This window comes from Chiloscyllium punctatum, chromosome 2 (genome assembly GCF_047496795.1).
Source record: "Chiloscyllium punctatum isolate Juve2018m chromosome 2, sChiPun1.3, whole genome shotgun sequence".
Classification (NCBI taxonomy): Eukaryota; Metazoa; Chordata; class Chondrichthyes; order Orectolobiformes; family Hemiscylliidae; genus Chiloscyllium; species Chiloscyllium punctatum.
The window spans coordinates 83054676-83076993 of NC_092740.1; the positions used below are offsets into that span (position 1 = coordinate 83054676).

General features: G+C 41.1%; 1 protein-coding gene across 3 annotated transcripts in view; it reads right to left on the reverse strand.

Annotated features, from left to right (window-relative positions):
- The window catches only part of LOC140486140 (E3 ubiquitin-protein ligase MARCHF3), a 120642-nt gene that overhangs the window by 29930 nt on the left and 68394 nt on the right, over positions 1 to 22318 (reverse strand). For all 3 annotated transcript variants that reach the window (XM_072584824.1, XM_072584833.1, XM_072584815.1), the window contains exon 2: positions 3219 to 3453. In XM_072584824.1, coding sequence (XP_072440925.1) covers positions 3219 to 3400 — 182 coding nt within the window. In that variant the 5' untranslated portion in view covers positions 3401 to 3453. The remainder of the gene's footprint in view (positions 1 to 3218; positions 3454 to 22318) is intronic.

Below are 22318 nucleotides of genomic sequence, written 5' to 3' on the forward strand. Positions count from 1 at the left end.
GCACAGTATAAGAGTCATCCACTTTGATATCGGTTTGGAGTTACATGTAATCCAGACAAGTAAATATTGTTGATTTCCTTCTCTGAAGGACATTGATCCAGATGGAAATTTTTTTTTAAACCATAACCTAATAGCTTTCTGATCATCATTCCTGACACGAGACTATTCAGTCTAGTCACACCAATGATTCACATGAAATGAAGTTTAGTTTAATTAAAATCCTACAATCCACTCCAAGGGGATTATCTCACTCAGTCATGGTCAGTTATCTGATGAGAAAAATGGAAAATTTTTAAATGATGCATTACTGTATAATTTTCCAAGATTGGTAAAAGAGGGGAAACATCGCCGTCTTATGGCATAAATAAGGATCCATTTTTCTGGAATTAAATAGCTATTGAATGTGCTCACGGCTGACAATTTCCCCTCCATTGATGAACTGGCCCTCCAGATATCCCCAGACTTAAATTTAAAAATCCATTTACTTCAATATAAAAGGACTGAGCAAGAGCCACTTCTTTTGGTGGAAAATACAAAGTGCTGCCAAGCAGCCAGCGAACCCACCTCGAAAGAGACTGTGCTCCTTTAGGGACTACCTCTCCTCCACTGCTTTCTCTTTGATAAATTTTTCATTTCACGCTCTTGTGCCATTGTGATAAATGATTTTAACTGTGCTTAAAGAAATTTGTTGTCAATCCAATTCAAGTTTTAATTTATGTTTCCCTATTACTGAAGGCAGGGATCTCCTCCTTCAATGTGGTCAGCCCTGACAGTTTATGGCAAATCAGGAGTGCCATTAACCAATGGGACTGACCACCATAGCCAATGCTCCGATGTGTGCTCTTGTAGCCCAAGCCCAAGACTCATCTTGGGGTCAGAGCCTTATAAAGGTCAGTCTTTTTCTCTTATATCAATGAATAAAGCTTGAGTTTACCATTTTACAGCTGTTAACTAAACATCTTTTCTACACATTTATCATTGCTGTCAAGCAACTGCCCACTTCCCAAAGCAACCGATATACATCAGTGTTTGGATCCAAATTTTTTCTGAATTGAATCAGAGAATTGTAAGCATAGGTTTCTCAGCCTATTATATCTGCCATACAATCATACAGCACAGAAGAGGCCCATTGGACTATCAGTCAGCACTGACAGAGACAAAATCTATCACCTAACTACAACAATCCCACTTTCCAGCTTTGGCTCATAGTCTTGAATGTTATGAGATTTCAACTACTCACCCATTTTAAAGATGGTGAAATTTCCCTCCTCAACAACCCTCCAGGCAGTGCATTCCAGACCTCCACCATCCTCTGGGTGTAAAGATCTTTCCTCAAATTCCCTTTGAACCTCCTGCCTTTCACCTTAAAATTATGCTCCATTTTTATTCACCCTGCCAACTAAGGAGAACAGCTCCTCTGTCTATGCCCCTTATAATTTTATACACCACTATCGGGTTCCCTCTCAGCTCCAAAAAAAGCAACCTGAACCTACCCAGCCTCTTGTCATAATTAAAATACTCCATCCCAGACAACATCCTGGTGAATCTCCCCTACACCTTTCCAGTACAATCACATCCTTCCTATTGAGTGGTGCTCAGAACTACGCACAGCACTCCAGCTGCGGCCTAACTAAACTCTTGTACAGCTTCAAGATAAGCTCTTCGGTCTCTGCCACGACTGAGAAAGGCAAGCATTCCCTTTGTCTTCTATCCTATCAAACTGTCTGACAACCCTCAGGGATCTGTGGACCAGCATCCCAAGATCCCTCTGTTCTTCTGAGCTTCCTTTTGTCCTGCCATTGAATACTCCCTTTTCTGGTTATTTCTTCCAAGCTGCATCAGCCACTGATCAGTCCATCTGATCGACCTGTCCGTATCTGCTTCAGATCATTTGAACTAGTGTAGACAGGCTGGAGGCTTGAAGAACACAGCACGCCAAGCAGCATCAGGAAGTGGAGAAATAGTCGTTTCGGGTGTTACCATTCTTCAGAACCTGAAACATCAACTTCTCCATCTTGTGATGCTACCTGGCGTGCTGTGTTCTTCCAACCTCCTGCCTGTCTACTTTGGATTCCAGTATTTGCAGTTTTTTTTGTCTCTAGCCAGATCTTTTGAACAGTAATCCAATTGGTCCCACACTCCTTCAACTTCTTCAAACCCTGCAATGATTTTTCTCCTTCAAATATTTATTCAGTTCCTTTTTGAAAGCTACAGTTGAATCTTTATCCAGTATACTATGGACATTATGTTCTAAATGCCAACCATTTGTTGTGTAGAAATGTTCTTTTCCTTAAGTCGCCTCTGGCTGTTTAACCAATTACTTAAATCCTCTAGTTATTGTGCCTTCAGACTTAGAAACTGCTTTGCTTCATCCATGCTTTTTAATCGCTTCAAGTTCCTAATGTGAAGCAGAAGTCTCCTTAGAGGATGGTCTTATTCTAGTTTGGTTTGCTATGTTATGGTGTTTCAGACTAATGCCACAAAGATATCGTATATGTTCAGAGAATCTAATGCATCCAAGACCCCATAAATGTACCTGGTATTAACATCCATAGCTAATCAGTAGAGATCTTTTCATTGTTCATCTCGCTTCATATAGATTTTTAACTATGAGATGGCATTTATCCAAACACCTGCAAAGTGCTCTCCCAATAAGGACATTAACAGTTAGAAAGTAAGTATTGAGGCAGGAAATAAGGTCCCAGCTAGGCAATGTCACATCCTGATGTCACATCCTGATGGCTGTAATGTAAATGTAGTCTAAATAGTGCCCTTAAAATGCAAATTTGCTTGCAATGTTCATGACAGCACCACAAAAAATGGCACTGTTTCTTGCCATGTAATTTGTTTGTATCTGCCATTGAAATCAGGCTGCATGTAGCAGTTTTAAGGGTTAAAAGGATTTGATTGAAACATTAAAAGGAAAGGATCCATTCTTAGGTATCTGGTCTGCATCTAAGGTAAACACAGCCTTGTTGCGCAGCAAAAACTATGCTAGCTGTCTGGGGGAAAGAAAAATCAATGTTTGTTTCCAAAGTACAAGGTCAGTAAGCAGACTAAGCAACATAATTTATGTTAGAAATCAAAGTTCAGACACAATAATCAGATTACATCAATAACCATAAAAGATTTGAAAAAACTATTATTTACATCAGAGTCCAAAATATATTTTACTTTCCTGTGCATTGCTGAAAATCGTTACATAAAATTTCTCGTACCTGTGTGTGTTCAGCGTCCTAACCACTGTTGATAGTAACTGCCCGTCTTTAGCTGAAACTTGCATCACATATTGTGGCTGCCCATTCACGATATCAGAATCTTCCACTGTTTTTACTAAAGGTACTAAGCTAGTGCAGTCTGGAAGGACCTCAGTCAAATGACTGCAATGGCTGGCTGTCATGGCAACCGACAAATTATTTCGTCAGTTAGCGTGAACCACATTCATGCTTCCATCTAGAGAAAAGTGGAAAAATGAGATTCAGATAATTAAAATGTTGTAAGAAAATAATCAAACACACTCTGAATCACATGAATTAACTGAACAGTTAATAAGTTTAATTCTTCTCAATTTTTCTTTCGGGGTGGATGGATGGATGGATGGATGGATGGAAGTAGGGAGGACTTGAGAGGTGGATAAAGATAACAATTTTGAGCTAATCACAATATGGGCTTTCCCATTCATCATATCCAGTGTCAGCAACAAGCACTAACAAGCCTTTCAGTGAATGAAATAAATGCAGCATAAACCCTCAACAAAATGCTTTAGTGCTAACCTCAGAAGAAGGCTATCAACACTACCAACTACAACAGCTGTCATCTCTTACAACAGCCATCTTGTATTGTCAGTACTTAGTGCCATGTGGTAGACGATTGGACTTTCAACTTGCAACAACTAAAAGGCTATCTTGAGGTATACTAAAAGCAAAGAGGCAACAGTAACCGGTTACAAACCAATAATTAACCTGAATATTCAAGAACAACATTATGGTCAGTTACATAAGCTTCACATTTCACCTTGGGAAAGGTGTTCAAATCAGAGTGGACAGAACAGGTTGATGACAAGAAGCAGAGGTATAAATGGGGAACAGAGAAAGAGCAATATGAATTGTTAAAAATTAATTAAGAAGAAAACTGATAGTGGTGTTCACAATTACAAAAATGTTTTGTTGAATTAGAGAAAGGAGAGCTATTTCCAACATCCAGTATAACAATTTAAGAGGCCTTTAGATGGATATATGAATAGGAAGGGCTTGGAGGGATATGGGCTGGGTGCTGGCAGGTGGAACTAGATTGGGTTGGGATATCTGGTCGGCATGGATGGGTTGGATTGAAGGGTCTATTTCCATGCTGTACATCTCTATGACTCTAATATTATTATTGGGCAAGTGCAGAAAACTGGCCAGACACGTCCAGTGTGCGCAAAATCTGGATAATTCTGACCCAGTCAATTACTACCCTACCAGTCTACTCTCGATCAATGGCAAACTGATGAAAGGGGATCATCAACAGACCAATTAGAGATGCACAATAAACACTGGCCTAGCCATTGATGCCTGCATCCCATAAATTAATAAAAACGTACACAAAAGAAAGATTACCAAACCACAAATATAAAGGACACAGTCATATAATTTCAGATCCTAGCAACCTTCTGCAAACAAGAGAAAATGGTTGAAATTGTATATATAGTTTTTAAATAAGCAGATAGATATTTTTAAAATATTTGAAGGTTAGGAGAAAAAGGCAGAGCCCTTAACTGACACTTTCTGCAATGTTCAATTCAACCATTCTGAATTTAACAGGGCCAAAAATGGTGTGCAAAAGCCCCAAAAATGTGGGCAGACACAGAAACCACTGACGTGTCTAAGATGCATATTTTAATACCTGGGAGTTAATATCACGTTCTAACCAAGATTCAGTTACATCCACTAATTGACCATGGGATGCAGGTGGCTACCTGATACAGGGTGTCCTTGGAAATGGCCCCAGGTATTCAGGGACAAGGGATTACAAACGTCTGAAATGCCATTAAGTCTTGTGACAATAACTGGATGGCGAACAGATTAAAAAAAACGGAAAAAAAATTGCTCCATTAGCTCAATGATACGTATGGGTTCTCATGAAGAGTCACTGGACTCAGAACATCAACCCTGTTTATCTCTCCACAGATTTTTTCAGACCCGCTGAATTTTTCCTGCTCTCTTTTTGTAAGCGAATGTATACAGGTCATTGTATGTGGTTCAGCTGCAGCTTACATGAAACAGACTACATGAAATCAAAATCACAGTGAAAATTTTATACTGCTGAAAGGCAAAACTTTGGGAGTAAAGGAGCGGAATGCATAGAAAGGTTTTTTTTAAAATGTCTTGTTTTTGCAATTATGTGTATTTACAAACTAAAACAGCACCTTTTTTTTACTAAATTCTTTGTTAACAAATCTCTATTTTTGAGTAAAAATGATTCAGTAATTTCCAACAGTGACGGTCCATCTACAGAAATGGACACATCAGACTAACTAGGTCATGGAGGTACAGCAGTTAGCATTACTGCCATGTAGTGCCAGGGACTGGACTTTGATTCCAGCCTAGGGCGCTGTGTGGAGTTTGCATGTTCTTCTTGTGTCTCCCACAATCCAAAATTGTGCAGGTTATTGTAACAAAAACAAAACATGTGGGGTTGGGGAAATGGGTTCTGGGCAGGATGCTCTCAGGAGGGTTTCTGCAGACTTGATGGACCAAAAGGCCTTGTTCTGCACTGTAGGAATTCTATGATAAACAGGTCCACAATATTTTAGCACTGAGAACAACTCATGTTGATAGAAAGCATGCAACATCTATAATCCACAGCAGTAACCAATAAAAACAAATCATCTTTTTTTATTTGCTCACAGGTTCTGGGTGTCGCTGGCTCGGCCGACATTTATTACTCATTCCCAATTACCTTTTGTGAGTGACCTTCTTGAGTCACTACAGTCCATGTGGTATAAGAATGCAAAGTGCTATTAGGAAGTGATTCCAAGGTTTTCACCCCAGTCAGGATGGAATGTGGCTTGGAGGAAAGTTGCAGCTGGTGGCGTTTCCACCAAGCAGGGAAATATTCAATCAAACTCATTGCTTTTGCTTTGTGGAACCAGAAGCAGAGTAATTCATTCCAAAACTTCCAACTTGCCACTTGCTCTTGTAACCACAGAATTTATAAAGCTAAGAATGTATAATTTCAAACTGAATTTATACTGTGTGTGTTAAGAGTAGGGATGATGCAATGAATTGGTAAGAGGAAGGTAGAACAACAAGTATGTTAGCAAATTTCTGAATGCAAGAACAATCGGGTAATAATAATTATTAACTTCAACTATCCTAATATTAATTGAGATATTAACAATGTGAAAGACACGGAAGTCCAAAATCATTGAAAAGCATTCAAAAGAACTTGCTCGGTCAGCACATAATGCTGAAAATGTGTTGCTGGAAAAGCGCAACAGGTCAGGCAGCATCCAAGGAGCAGGAGAATCGACGTTTTGGGCATGAGCTCTTCTTCAGGAATGAGGAAAGTGTGCCAAGCAGGCTAAGATAAAAGGTAGGGAGGAGGGACTTGGGGGAGGGGTGTTAGAAATGTGATAGGTAAGGGATCCTTCCATATCCGCCACAAATTCACCTGTACCTCCCCCACACACATCATTTACTAAATGCGCTGTGGCCTCCTCTATATTGGGGAGACAGGCTGCCTACTTGCAGAACGTTTCAGAGAACACCTCTGGGACACCCGGACCAACCAACCCAACCACCCCGTGGCTCAACACTTCAACTTCCCCTCCCACTCCACCAAAGACATGCAGGTCCTTGGACTCCTCCATCGCCAGACCGTAGCAACACGATGGCTGGAGGAACCCTCCAACCACAAGGGATGAACTAATTTCTCCAGTTTCCTCATTTCCCCTCCCCCCACCTTGTCTCACTCCCAACCCTCGAACTCAGCACCACCTTCCTAACCTGCAATCTTCTTCCTGACCTCTCCGCCCCCACCCCCACTCCGGCCTATCACCCTCACCTTATCCTCCTTCCACCTATCGCATTTCCAACACCCCTCCCCCAAGTCCCTCCTCCCTACCTTTTATCTTAGCCTGCTGGACACACTTTCCTCATTCCTGAAGAAGGGCTCATGTCGATTCTCCTGCTCCTTGGATGCTGCCTGACCTGCTGCGCTTTTCCAGCAACACCTTTTCAGCTCTGATCTCCAGCATCTGCAGTCCTCACTTTCTCCCAGCTCATAACAATTCCAAGGAGATGGACACACAAATTAATCCGAGTGAATTAAGATGGGCAAGTGGATGTAGTCACAGTGGGTGACCATTTTGGAGATAGTGACCATAATATGGCTAGATTCAGCATGATTATAGAAATGGACCGAGGTAGAACAGGAGTAAAAGTTCTGAACTGACAGAATGCAAACTTTACAAAGCTAAGGGACAATCTGGCGAAGTGGTCTGGATGCAGCTGCCTGCAGGAAAACAGGGACAGGTCAATGGGACTCTGCAGGCAGTGTAGACATGTCCCCAACAAGGGAAAAATAAACTGAATACCAAATCTAGAGGTCCCTGCTCATATAAAAGCATACAGGGTGAAATAAAGCTAAAAATGGCTTATTGTATGAACTTCATACAATACGGTAGCAATCCGAGGAGTATAAAAGATATGGGTAAATGAAAAAGGAAATGAGGAAAGCCACCAAAGAGGATTTTTTTCAGTATATTAAGAGCAAGAGAAGTAGTAAGTAAAGTGTTGAGTGTTTGGATGGTAACCGGTTCATGTATATTGTAGATATGGGCAACGTTCTTAGTGGGTATGTTATTTCTGCCCTCACAAAGAAAATAAATTATGCAGTCATTCTGGTTAAAGAGGAGCTTGAATTATTAGATACAATAATCATTGTGAAAAGGAGAGAGGAACTGACCTCTTTGAAGGTAGATAAATCACCAAGGTTGGACGGATTGTGCTGTAGGCTCTTAAAGGAAGCCAGCAGAACAAAAGATGTTTGGAGGATCATTTTCCAATTGTCATTCAAAACAGATGATGTAGCAGAGGATTGGAGATGTTGTGCCATTGTTTAAATTGTAAAGGATCAACCAAGTAATCCTCAGAAAAAATAATTACTATCTGACTTTTGTAGTGACAAAATTATTAGAATCAATTCTGATATAGGCATGGATAAAATTGAGATAGTCAACATGGGTTTGTTAAGGGAAGGTCAAGCCTTACTAACTTACTGCAGTGGACTTGTCTACGTGGTTTTTAGTAAGATATTTTGATATGGTCCCACATGGCAGACTGGGCAGAAAAATTAAAATCCACGAGATACAGGGAAATGTGGTGAATTGGATACAAAATAAGCTCAGTGACAATGGTTCTCCCACTCTTATTTTCTTTGTTTCTGTGCTATTGTTAAAGACATAATGGTGGCTCAGTGGCAGGCACTGCTGCCTCACAGCGTCAGGGACCAGAATTCAATTCCAGCTTCAGGTAACTGTCTGTGTGGGGTTTGTACGTTCTCCCTGTGTCTGTGTGAGTTTCCTCCGGGTGCTCTGGTTTCCTCCCACAGTCCAAAGATGCGCAGGTCAGGTGAATTGGCCATGCTAAATTGCCCACAGTGTTCAGGGATATGTAGTCTAAGTGCATTAATCAAGGGTAATGTAGAGTAATAAGGTAAGGGAATGGGTATGGGTGGGATACTCTTCAGAGGGTCAATGTGGACTTGTTGTGCCAAATGGCCTGTTTCCACATTGTAGGGATTCTATGAAGCCAATCAACATTGAGACTTGAAAGAAGAAAAACCTAATATTGATGCATTGCAGCTAATATTTAGGGTGGAACAAAAAAAAGTCTAGCTAAAACAGATTTTTTTTTTACAAAAGGGGAAAAAGGAAGAGAAACAAAGAGAAAAAAAAAGACTAAACCAAATAGGGGCTGAGTGAAAAGGTTTGAATTAACAAGAAATGAGAAAGATAAAGGAAAATAGAAATATGAAAGCTTGAATGAGAGAGAGTGAGGTCAGACATGACTTTGCTAGAGCAAAGCTGAGAGTAAAGGGAGACAGACAAGGTAGTCATTCAGAGGAGGATTCAGATATCACTAAGGAATTTGATTTAACAAAACAAAATCTTTGTTCAGTGTCTAAATTTAGAGATGATGAAATGAACGTTATTTCATCTTATTTGATATGCGAACTATGAAGTTTAAAGAAGCCTGGATCTTAATGTTGCAGTGTTTTTTGATAGTTTGCAGACAATAAAGTGATTTTAAAAAGAGCAATATTCAAGGCTTGAGCTTTTTAAGAGTCATAGAGATGTACAGCACAGAAAACACACCTTTTGGTCCAACTCGTCCATGCGGACCAGATATCCTAACTGGATCTAGTCCCATTTGCCAGCATTTGGCCCACATCCTTCTAAACCCTTCCTATTCATATACCCATCCAGATGCCTTTTAAACATAATTGCACCTTCCTCTGGGAGCTCATTCCACACACATACACCACCCTCAGCACGGAAAATTTGCCCCTCAGGTCCCTTTTAAGTCTTTCCCCTGTCACCTTAAACCAATGTCCTCCAGTTTTAGACTCCCCTACCCTGGGAAATATAGACCTTGACTATTCACCTTATTCATGCCCCTCATGATTTAATAAATCTCTATGAAGGTTTACCCCCTCCCCATTATATTCAGCCTCTCCCTACAGCTCCAACCCTCCAGTCCCAGCAACTTGGTTGTAAATCTTTTCTGCACCCTTTCAAGTTTAACAATATCTTTCCATAGCAGGAAGACTAGGAAATGTATTATCTTAATAATAATGTTCCTTCCTCCCACTACTTCAAGTATTTTCCTCAGGGCTGCTGCCATCTCCTGCCTGGCAAGATACTAATGGGAGCACATTTCAATTATTCTGATGAAGCGCAGAGTCCAATTTCGATTGAAGGGCATAGACTAATCCCAATCTCTGAGTTTCCATTGAAATGTTAATAGCTCCTCTATCCAATACTCTGAGCTATGCATTGTTCTTGAAAATTATGGAAAATATGCCTCACAGTCTTTGAAAGGTCGGATGGCTTTTTTTGTTAATAGTCTGAATGTAAGACATTAAGCTCTTGAATCATTCCAACTCCGACTTGGAACTATAAGAAGTAATCTTAATCAATCATTTGTAGAATTTGCAAGAAAGAATTGCTTTGGGATCAATTACTGAAGTTGGAGGAAGAAAACACTGAGAATGTGAGAGAAATCATCAGGAATGACGAATCCCAAAATAATATTCTGGAAATGTTCAAGACTTATTTATATGAGCATGAAGTATCACAGATCGCAGAAAAGGCAATTCTGTAGATACCTATGGTACCTCATGCATACAGTTACATGCTGGAAAATGGTCAAAAGAATTAGCAAGGAAATTGGACATAACTGAAGTTCTTCAGAAGAATCATACTGGACTTGAAGCATTAACTCTGTTTCTCTCACCACAGAAGATACCAGAGCGGTTAAGTTTGCCTAGCAGTTTCTGTTTCTGTTCCATCATATGCAGTATTTTGCTTTTATTAAGAAAATGGAGGAATAATAAATCTAGCAGTAGAAAAGGGATTAGATTTTGGGAACAAAAGGAGGATGCTAACATTATTAAGGAGAAAGACAAGAAGCAAAAATGTGTAAATAATATGCTTTTGCTGGAATAAGACCGGCCATATTAGAACGGCTGGACATGAAATGGTGAAACTATTGAAATAGTAGGAATGCCTAAATAATCTTTAGAAAAGTTGTATCAGGAAAGGAAATGGGTATTAAAACCAGAGCAGTGGTTGAGATGAAACGTGTCTCAACCACACCTACCAGGGAGCGATAGACGGCTCGGTTTTGTCAAGAGAATGCGTCTTTGACTATACTGAGAGATAGTCAGGCTGCTGGAGGTCCAGTATGTGTCAAAAGGAGAAGTTATCCCTTACTTCTCAACAAAATAACTCAACTGATTATGGAAATTTTTAAAGATTCTGTATATAAAGGAAATATAGTATCTTACTCTTCTCATCAAAGGGACAAACCAATAAAGATATTAAGATACACTAAGGCAAATCAGTCACTAATACTGTCTAAAGAAATAATTTGTCTACCAGAGGAGATAATAAGGGAGAAAAAAATAATGAAAGTATACACAGAGTTTACAAAGTTGTTCTAATATATTACATTGGATTAAAGAGTAACTTACCAAGTGGAGAATTTACAATTACAGTAATACAGCAATCCCTGTCAAAGGAATTGATTTTATCTTGAGGAATGATAAAATATTAGGCTTAATGAGTGTGATGGAACAACCCATGAAAATAAAAGAAACAGAATTGCTAGAGGAGGAGTATCCTGCATTGCCTCCTGATTGTCTTGTGACTAGATCTCAGGCTCAAAATTAGACCGGAACAGGAAGAATCTATACAAAATGGAGAGGATGTGGAAATGTGGTTACCTAACACTATGTTTGAAGACCTGAGTTAAAAGCATGTAAATAAAAGAGAATCCAAATTTATTCTTTAATTGAAATTCAATAGAAATATATTCTTTAATAGAAATTCAAAAGACGGATCCTGAGTTGACAGAGCTGTGTCAAAACTGAAAGTGAACCAGAACCAATAAGTGACTGCATTATTTAAAAGGCAAAGTGCTAATGAGAAAATGGACACTTTGCCTGATATCTGCCAACAGGAATAAGCGGTAGTTCATTGACAGGAGACGCAGGTTGTAGGAAAACACAAGCTGAATCATTTTTATTGACTTGGGTTGCATAAACACATGGTTAAATGTTTCCTGACAGGACAGTGCTAGGTGGTAGGGAAAACTCAACAGTCAGTGAAACCTGCACCCCTCATTCTGATACCAGCATTTGAAGAACTATTTAAGGTGGGAACCTTTTGAAGAATTACATATGTTTGAACAAGATTTCCTAAGCGGGTGCCTTTGGTGAAAATTTCAGCAAGATGTACAATGGAAATATTAGAAAAAATATTTATTTATTTGTTCTTAGATTCAGGATATATATTACCCTGAAAAATATGTCAACTGAAATCTGATTGTACATCAGAAATAGTCAAAGAAATCGTGCACAGTTTGGGAATCAAACTATGTGTCTTCAGCTGATCATCAATAATTGCAAGGAGCAATGTAAAGATGGCATGAAACTTTAAAGACCATGATTAAAGCCAACTGTTTTGAATATCTTATGGACTGGGAAAAAGGAATTCTCTCATTACTGTTTTCCACAGGCGCTAGAACTCACCTATTGTAATTATATTGAAACCAGATGGGTCACAGTAATTAAGCACGGATTACTGACAAGCCCATGCAGTAACAAAGATGGAATCATATCCAAACCACGACTAGATGACTGAAAAGCAAGGTTTGTGCCAAAAACTGATTTGTTAAAGAAATATTGGCAAGTTCCATTGATAGATGCAGCTAAAGAAGCATCAGCATTTGTAATTCTGGATAAATTTTACCAATGTTAGCTCATGTGTTCAGAAAGAAAAATGCAGCAGCAACTTTCTTTGTGCATGGGAAATCATGTCTCACAAACTTGTGTTTGTATTAGGATAAAAAGGAGGTATAGTTCTAACTCCAGATTGTAACTTAGTTGTCAACCAGTTTCACTACTAGTTTTTAGAAACAAGGTTGGTTTTATAATAAACTGTATAATTTGAGATCATGAAAGAAACCTGGTGAAAGTCTGTTATTCTGAATGGCACAACCAATTATCCATGTTGGCAACTGAATCAAAAGATTCATTCTGATTTAGAAGTGATTAGCATCGCATACCTCCCACTCCAGTCATAACAGTAAGGATATTTCCAGGATAAAAAGAATAGCATGAATAAAAACAGAAATTTCTGGAAAAACACCACAGCATCTGTGGAGAGAAATCAGAGTTAACGTTTCAGGTTGAACTTGATTAAGTTTTTTGAACAAGTAACAAAGAGGATTGATGAAGGCAGAACGGTGGACATGATCCATATGGATTTCAGTAAGGCATTCGACAAGGTTCCCCATGGGAGACTGATTAGCAAGATTAGATCTCATGGAATACAGGGAGAACTAGCCATTTGGATACAGAACTGGCTCAAAGGTAGAAGACAGAGGGTGGTGGTGGAGGGTTGTTTTTCAGACTGGAGGCCTGTGACCAGTGGAGTGCCACAAGGATCGGTGCTGGGTCATCTACTTTTTGTCATTTATATAAATTATTTGGATGAGAGTACAAGAGGTATAGTTAGTTAAGTTTGCAGATGACACCAAAATTGGAGGTGTCGTGGACAGCGAAGAAGGTCACCTTAGATTACAATGGGATCTTGATCAGATGGGCCAGTGGGCTGAGAAGTGGCAGATGAAGTTTAATTTAGATAAATGTGAGGTACGGCATTTTGGGACATCAAATCTTAGCAAGACTTATACGCTTAATGGCAAGATCCTCAGGAGTGTTGCTGAACAGAGAGACCTTGGAGTGCAGATTCATAGCTCCTTGAAAGTGGAGTTGCAGGTAGATTGGTCAAAGTATTGACTACAGGAGTTGGGAGGACATGTTGCGGCTGTACAGGAGATGGGTTAGGCCGCTGTTGGAATATTGGTCGGAAAGATGTTGTGAAACTTGAAAGGGCTTAGAAAAGATTTACAAGGATGTTGCCTGGGTTGGAGGATTTGAGCTGTAGGGAGGGTTTGAATAGGGTAGGGCTGTTTTCCCTGGAGTGTCGGAGGCTAAGGGGTGACCTTATAAAGGTTTACAAAATCATGAGGGGCATGAGGTTAATCATGAGGTTAAATAGACACAATCTTTTCCCTGGGGTGGGGGAGTCCAAAACTAGAGGGCACAGGTTTAGGGTGAGGGGGGAAATATATAAAAGAGACCTAAGGGGCAATTTTTTCATGCAGAGGATATTACATGTATGGAATGAGCTGCCAGAGGAAGCAGTAGAGGCTGGTACAATTACAACATTTAAGAGGCATTTGGATGGGTACATGAATAGGAGGGATTTGGAGGGATATGGGCCAGGTACTGGCAGGTGGGACTAGATTAGATTACAGGGTGGAAACAGGCCCTTCGGCCCAACAAGTCCACACCGACCCGCCGAAGCGCAACCCACCCATAGCCCTACATTTACCCCTTACCTAACACTACGGGCAATCTAGCATGGCCAATTCACCTGACCTGCACATCTTTGGATGGTGGGAGGAAACTGGAGCACCCGGAGAAAACCCACGCAGACACGGGGAGAACGTGCAAACTCCACACAGTCAGTCGCCTGAGGTGGGAATTGAGCCCGGGTCTCAGGCGCTGTGAGGTAGCAGTGCTAACCACTGTGCCACCGTGCCACCGTAAATGTAACAGATAGGGTTGGGATATCTGGTCGGCATGGATGTGTTGGACCAAAGGGTCTGTTTTTGTGCTGTACATCTCTGACTCTATGGCCATCAAAACAATATGCAACCATGCTGTATATATTGTTGATTGGTTGTGCTCAGCCAAACAAGAATATTTAAACACAAAAATAGTCATAAAATTGACAAAAAGTAAATTTGCCAAAGTAAATGTAACTTTTTGGGGCACACTGTCGGGCAAGGAAAAGTAGCCCCCAGAAAAGTAAAGTAAGGACTGTGATGGATTTCCAGTGTCAAAGACAAAAGGAGAGATTGTGGCACATAGACGTGGCATTCTGCAGGCACCCAATTCATGGATTCCGCCAGAGTGCGCCTTGGGGTCCTTGCTTGTTGCCTTAATGCTTATTTATTTTGCACTTGCCTGAAAGTTCAAAGCCACTCTCCTTGCCTTGCCTTTTTGCAATTTGTCCCCCTAGTCAGAGCTTAATGGGGGCTCAGAGTACTCCTGTTTTGCCTTGCTGTTTAACACAGGTAGAAAGTCAGGCAGCTTGTCATGGTTGTCAGCAGTCATCAGTCAAGGGGTGGAGGTGTTGCTGCACTGCACTGTGCTATGCCAATCTCATGCCCACCAGCATATGCCAGCAGCATAAATAACACACACATTGCTACAAGACCATTTGTTTGATGCATGTGGAAAGTCTAAGGGAAGCAGTCTTCAGGTCAGGCCACGGGAGATAGCCTTCAGTCAGGAGGTTCCAACACAGTAAGTCATGGGAATCATTTGATAACTGATCAGGAACTTGCACATTGTTAATTAGGGTGTCCAGCGCCATGGGTTCCATATCATTTCAATCCAGAAGTGGACCAGGGTCAATCATACAGGCCCAGTGCAGCCAATCTAGGCATTCAGGTTATGTGAGTTAGGGAGCTGTGAAAAGATCAGTCAACTGGGGTTCTTTGTCCAAGTCAATGAGGAGGATGGGTTCAACTCAATGAAAGTCAAAGCGATCACCAGAGCCGTTGCTGTGGTAGGTAAATTGGGGGAATAAATTTGTGGATTGGAGGCAGTGTACTGGGATTTAGAGGGGACACCAATGGTGATGGGGTGGGCAACCCAGTCTAAGATGACAAGGGTAGATGACAGTGCATGAAGGGATACTGTGAGGGGGTCAGAGGAACACAACCACTTTGATGGTTGACTTGTTTACCGTTTGATTTTTTAAAATATCATCTCTGAAGAGTTGTGTTGTCTTTTATTTTGTGCGAATGTGTTTGTATCAGGATAAAAAGGAGGAATAGTTCTAACTCCAGATTGTAACTTAGTTATCAACCAGTTTCACTACTAGTTTTTAGAAACAAGGTTGGTTTTATAATAAACTGTATAATTTGAGATCATGAAAGAAACCTGGTGAAAGTCTGTTATTCTGGATGGCACAACCAATTAGCCATGTTGGCAACTGAATCAAAAGATTCATTCTGATTTAGAAGTGATTAGCACCGCATACCTCCCACTCCAGTCATAACAGTAAGGATATTTCCAGGATAAAAAGAATAGCATGAACAAAAATAGAAATTGCTGGAAAAACTCAACAGCATCTGTGGAGAGAAATCAGGTCGAGCGACCCTTCTTCAGAACAGCATGAACTTGAATCCAGTTCTGATATCTGTAATGAAATCTTTCTAACCTGTCATTTTCTCTATTGTATTATTTTCCTTATTTACATTTTACTTTGTGTTAGAAGTATATAAGCAGCCTCTTGTCAAAGTGTTCAGAACTGACACAGAACCAAAAAGTCATAGAGATAAACAGCATGGAAACAGACCCTTTGGTCCAACTTTTCTATGCTGACCAGATATCCTAAACTAATCTAGTCCCATTTGCCAGCATTTGGACCATATCCTTATAAATTTTTCCTATTCATATACCCATCCAGATGTCTTTTAAATGTTGTAATTGTAACAGCCTATACCACTTCCTCTGGCAGCGCGTTCCATACATGTACCACCCTTAGTGAAAAAGTTGCCCCTTAGGTCCCTTTTAAATCTTTCCCCTCTTATCTTAAACCAATGCCCTCTCGTTTTGGGCCCCCCTACTCTGGGGAAAAAAGACATTGGCTATTCACCTTATCCATGCCCCTCATGATTTATAAACCTCTATAAGGTCACCCCTCTGCCTCTGACACTAAGGAAAATAGCCCCAGTCTATTCAGCCTCTCTCTACAGCTCAAAGCCTTCAACCCTGGCAACATCCTTGTTAACTTGAAAGGGTGCAGAAAAGATTTAACAACTTCTTTCCCACAGCAGGGAGACCAGGATTGCATGTAGTATTCCAAAAGTGGTCTAACCAATATCCTGTACAACCACAACATGACATCCCAATTCCTATACTCAATGCACTGGCCAATAAAGACAAGCGTACTAAATGCCTTCTTCACTATTCTGTCCACCTGTGGCTCCAAAAGGTTAGAATCAAATAAGCCAAGTTGCACTCTAAGATATGACTTGTTCACTATTAACATCACCTTAGATTCTAACACTTTCCAACCCAGTTCAGATCCTGGACCAGATTTTCCAAAACCCTGAAAGACTATTCAAAGAAAATGAGAGTTTTGAGATTGAGAAAGATCTCACCTTACAATCAACAATCACAGGCAGCTTATTTCAACTTATTCATTAATTAATCAATACAAGAAAGCCATGGATCAATATTGCCAGGGTTGGAGGATTTGAGCTATAGGGAGAGACTTAACAGGCTGGGGCTGTTTTCGCTGGAGCGTCGGAGGCTGAGGGGTGACCTTATAGAGGTTTACAAAATTATGAGGGGCATGGATAGGGTAAATAGGCAAAGTCTTTTCCCTATGGTCGGGGAGTCCAGAACTAGAGGGCATAGGTTTAGAGTGAGAGGGGAAAGAAATAAAAGAGACCCACAGGGTAACTTTTTCACACAGAGGGTGGTGAGTGTATGGAATGAGCTGCCAGAAGAAGTGGTGGAGGCTGGTACAATTGCAACATTTAAGAGGCATTTGGATGGGTATATGAATAGGAAGGGTTTGGAGGGATACGGGCCGGGTGCTGGCAGGTGGGACTAGATTGGGTTGGTATATCTGGTCGGCATGGATGTGTTGGACCGAAGGGTCTGTTTCCATGCTGTACATCTCTATGACAAAAGCAAAGTACTACAGATGCTGAAAACCTGAATTAGAAACAAAAATGATGGAAATGCTTAGCTCAGGCAGCATTTATGGACAGAAATAGTTATTATTTCCAACAGATAACCTTTCATCAGAAGAGTCACCTGGCTAAGAGTTTCCAATGCTTACAGTAGGCTTTGACTAGCACCAGCTTGAATTTTCACATCAAAAGTATCTTTGGATCCTCAAAATTGAAATTTGATAAATGTGTACGATGTCCTCAGATAATAGAAATATTGATGAGTTACTTGATGTGGCATATCCAGAAGACTGCTACTTTTCATCCACACACAGCATGATTCAGAATGGTATAACCACCAAAGACTGTTTGATGTGTTTGCCTTGAGGTAATCAGGTTTACAGATTACTTTGTTTGTAAAAGCATTTGTATAAACACAATTTCATGATTTCTAACAACTACAGAAATACACACAGTAATGTAATTGTGTCATAAATGAAACCTGATAAATGAAATTAGCCTTTGGTTCAATGATTTCTGCACTATAGTTAGAACTATCAAACCAAATTCTATGATTCCGGTTTGATAGAACCTGGGAACCCAAGAACAGAAGCAGGCCATTTGGCCACTCATGGTTGCCCTGCCATTCAATATGATCACGTTAGATCAAATACTTCAATTCCTTTTACTGACTCTATGCCCATAACCCTGCACACCACTTGTAGTCAGAAATATATCAATCTCTAGCTTAAACACACTCAAAAACTGAGCCTCCACAGTCCGTGGTATAGAATTCCAAAGGTCACAACTTTTGGAGTAAAAATTCTGCTCATCTCGGATCTAAGTGGCTTCCCCCTTACTTTTAAACTGCGCTTCCTGGTTGTAGATTTCCGAACCAAGAGAAACATCTTACCTGCATTTACTCTGTCTCACCCTTTAAGCTTTAATGTGAACACTTGTCGTTCATTGAGACTCTACAGAATGCAGGTCCGGTTTGTCTAATCTTTCTTCACAGGAGAGTCCTGCCATCCGAAGAATATGTCATTGCATTCCATTTAGGGCAATAATACCTTCCCAGAGTTAAGCCAACCCAAACCGCACACAGTATTCTAGGTGCGGTCTAACAAAGCTACTATACAATTGAGGCAAAACATCACTATTCCATTTGCAATAAAGGCTTATATTCTTTTTGCCTTTCTATTAGACTGCTGTACCTGCATATTAGCTTTCAGTGGCTTATCGATAAAGACAGTGTTGTACATCTCCATTTTCCAACCCCTTAGAACTAGTCTGCATGCATGTTTTTTTTCCTATCAATGTGGACAACCTCACATTATCTTCCATCTGTCATGTTCTTGCCTGTCCAAATCTTCTGTTACATCTTTCTCAAAACACACTTTCCACTTAGCTTTGCAAATCTGCAAATTTCGAAATGTTACACTTGGTTCCGATCTCCAAATCACGAATACATATTAAGAACAGCTGCGGCAGAAGTACTGATTCTGCCAACATGCAAATGACCCATTTATCCCTACCTTGTGCTTTCTCTCTGTTAGAGAATCAGTAACAGTGCATCAGTAAGTTGACCACTTCAATGGCAGCATTCATTATTGATTCATGCTTAATTACTAATCCTGGTATTCCTAGTTGTGTCAATGACGTTAGTTTGAAATCTTGGTTTGATTTATATTTTCAACTGACTTCCAGGGGTTTTCTAGCATGAACGCCAATTGCTGTTACACTATAGATACTTCTGTAGAACAAACTTTCCAGTTGGTTCACAGTTCTAAGCATACACAGTCATTTCTCAATGATTATGTCAAATGTCAGCATTCTTGTGCCTTCTGAGGCAGATTTGAAAGTGAGCCAATTTAAACAAAGATACATTGACCAATTTGCCTACATGTTCCTGCCACCAGCTGCTGTTCCCAGGGATAGACAGGGTTCATTGTCATCAACTTATCCTAGCACTAGCCGGAAGCCACTGGAAATATACAATCAGGCAATATACTGCATCTTTCCACCAACAGTGTAGCAAGGATCTCGAGATAGTAGTGGTATCATTACTGGAGACGCATAGACACCAGTCACAGGTCAATACAGTGAGAATAGGTCTTCAAAATCCCACCTTAATATAAGTACACACTGACTGTGCCTCAACAAATCATGGGAGACAGCTACAGATTTGGATAACAGAGCACCAATAGTGTTAAAGGCTTTTTAAAAAATGTAATAGCACAACAATGCCAAGTCTAGTCTGCTGTTGATAGAGGACTTCACTGCCTGCCTAGCTTTGGAAGTCTGATGGGTATGATTTTCCAATTTGTTTTTAAAGCATGCTGTTGGACACCCACCACCACCAAGAAACCCCATCAGATCAAGTGCCTATTAGGCAACACTGTCATTGGTAAAGTTGCCCTAGACTTCTCAGACATTAGTGCTGTGCTTTCATTAGAGAGAGATGATTGGTGGTGGTTTCACCTAAGGGTCACCATGCCTCAGGTGAGTGGAGAGTTCGACAAAATCAGTCCCGCACAGTAACCTCAGCCAGCAACTAAGTGATCAACCAGCAGGTTTTTCAACACATTATTCCCTGGGACAATGACAGCCAACTAGCTTAAGGATGGGCAGAGGTGCTATGAGCGACAGTGTCACCACAGGCACTACCTTCTCTCTCACTCACATGGCGCTGTGTGGACCTTCGGTTCAGGTGCAGCAACAATTTCTGGAACCAGAAGTCAGTGTATCAGCAAGCCGATGCTGAAGCTGCACCTACACAGCAATGCTGAATCCCTGAAGTGGTAGGCGAGGAGATCAAGGAAGGTGGGGTTGAAGGGGAGATGGAGCTCGGGGAGGTTGAAGGTAAGAGCTGGAGGCACCTTTCAGCAATGAACCAACCAAACCCAGCAGGCAGCTGCTCGATTTCACCAGTGTGCAAAGCTGACACTGCTCTTTTCGTTAAGTCAACCTGTCATGACATACCTCTAGAGTAGCTGGGACTACTGGGCCTCCTGGCTCAGAGATTAGATTAGATTAATTACTTATAGTGTGGAAACAGGTCCTTCGGCCCAACAAGTCTACACCGACCCGCCAAAGTGTAACCCACCCAGACCCATTCCCCTATATTTACCCCTTCACCTAACACTACGGGCAACTTAGCATGGCCAATTTACCTAACCTGCACATTTTTGGATTGTGAGAGGAAACCAGAGCGCCCAGAGGAAACCCACCCAGACAAAAGACAGGAACATTACCACCATGCCACAAAGGCTTATAAGTATGAAGGGCCGGAAACCAGCCATGTTGCCTAGTATGGGGATTGAATTAGCAATGTTGGCGTGATTAGCACCACCCTCTAACCATCTGTGATGACCAGCCATCACCTACCACTCTTCTTGCCTGTTAGGAACAGAGGTAATTGCATCGGCAATGTGAAGAGTTAAGTGGTTGTTAATTGATCACTTAATTGGCAGCGGTTTGGGAAGGTTTACCATGGAGTCCTCCTGCCCACCAGAGGTGAATTGCTGAAATGTCGGCCATGGGGTGGGCACTTTCCCTGATGCTGACGACAACCCATTGGAATATTTGCCCTTTCCAATATTTATTCTGTCACTTCACAGAGGAGAAAATTCTGCCTGACATTCGATTCCCTATATGTGGATGCATGCCATTTGACCGAACAAGTTCACACCAACCTTCCGAAGAGTAACCCATCCCTGACTCATTTCCCTACATTTACCCCTGCCAAATGCACTAACACTCTGGACAATTTAGCATGACCAATTCACCTGACCTCCACATATTTTGAAGTGTGGGAGGAAACTGGAGCACCCGGAGGATACCCATGCAGACACAGGTATAAACGTGCAAACTCCACATAGTCAGTCACTCGAGGTGGGAATCGAACCCGGGTCCCTGGCTCTGTGAGGCAACAGTGTTAACTGCTGAGCCACCGTGCTGCCCCAAATGTGACATCTGATAGTAATGGGCTTAATACTGTAGCAACTGATCCAGTCTGATTGATTGTGCTTCTATTGCGTCTGTCCATTGTGGCTGCAGACAACAGGGAAAGCCTACTGCCTGATGTTGCAATGGAGCTACCTGACCAATCACACTTGCCATATGGCTGCCTGCTGTACAAATTGCTGGGCGAACCAATAGATGGGTCCGTAAGTACTTGCTGACTTGGAAATTGAACTGGAAGCTATGCTGTGCTGCTAAGAATGGTCCTCCAAAAATGCTCCTCACAGCTACAGAGTTTCTACAACCACAGAATACTGTCTGGTGCGTTTTGAGAAGATTTGTAGCTCAGGTTGAGGTTCTGGATGCAAACTTGCTCGCTGAGCTGGAAGGCTCATTTTCAGAGGCTTCGCCACCTCGGGTGAAGTACTGGTGGTATGGCCTGCTTTTTATTTATGCGTTTAGGTTTCCTTGGGTTGGTGATGTAATTTCTTGTTATTTTTCCTCAGCTGTGGTAAATGGGATCCAAGTAAATGTGTTTATTGATAGAGTTTCAGTTGGAGTGCCATGCTTCTAGGAATTCTTGCATGTGTCACTGTTGGCTTGTCCGAGGATGGATGTGTTGTCCCAGTTGAAGTGGTGTCCTTCCTCATCTGTATGTAAAGATACTAGTGAGAGTGGGTCATGTCTTTTGTGGCTAGTTGATGGTCATGTATCCTGGTGGCTAGTATTCTGCCTGGGTTTGCCAGACAAGCCCAATTAAGGAGACAATACATGTCCAGAAACCCTAGCCATTCTCCCTCACATCAAAGACATCTCAG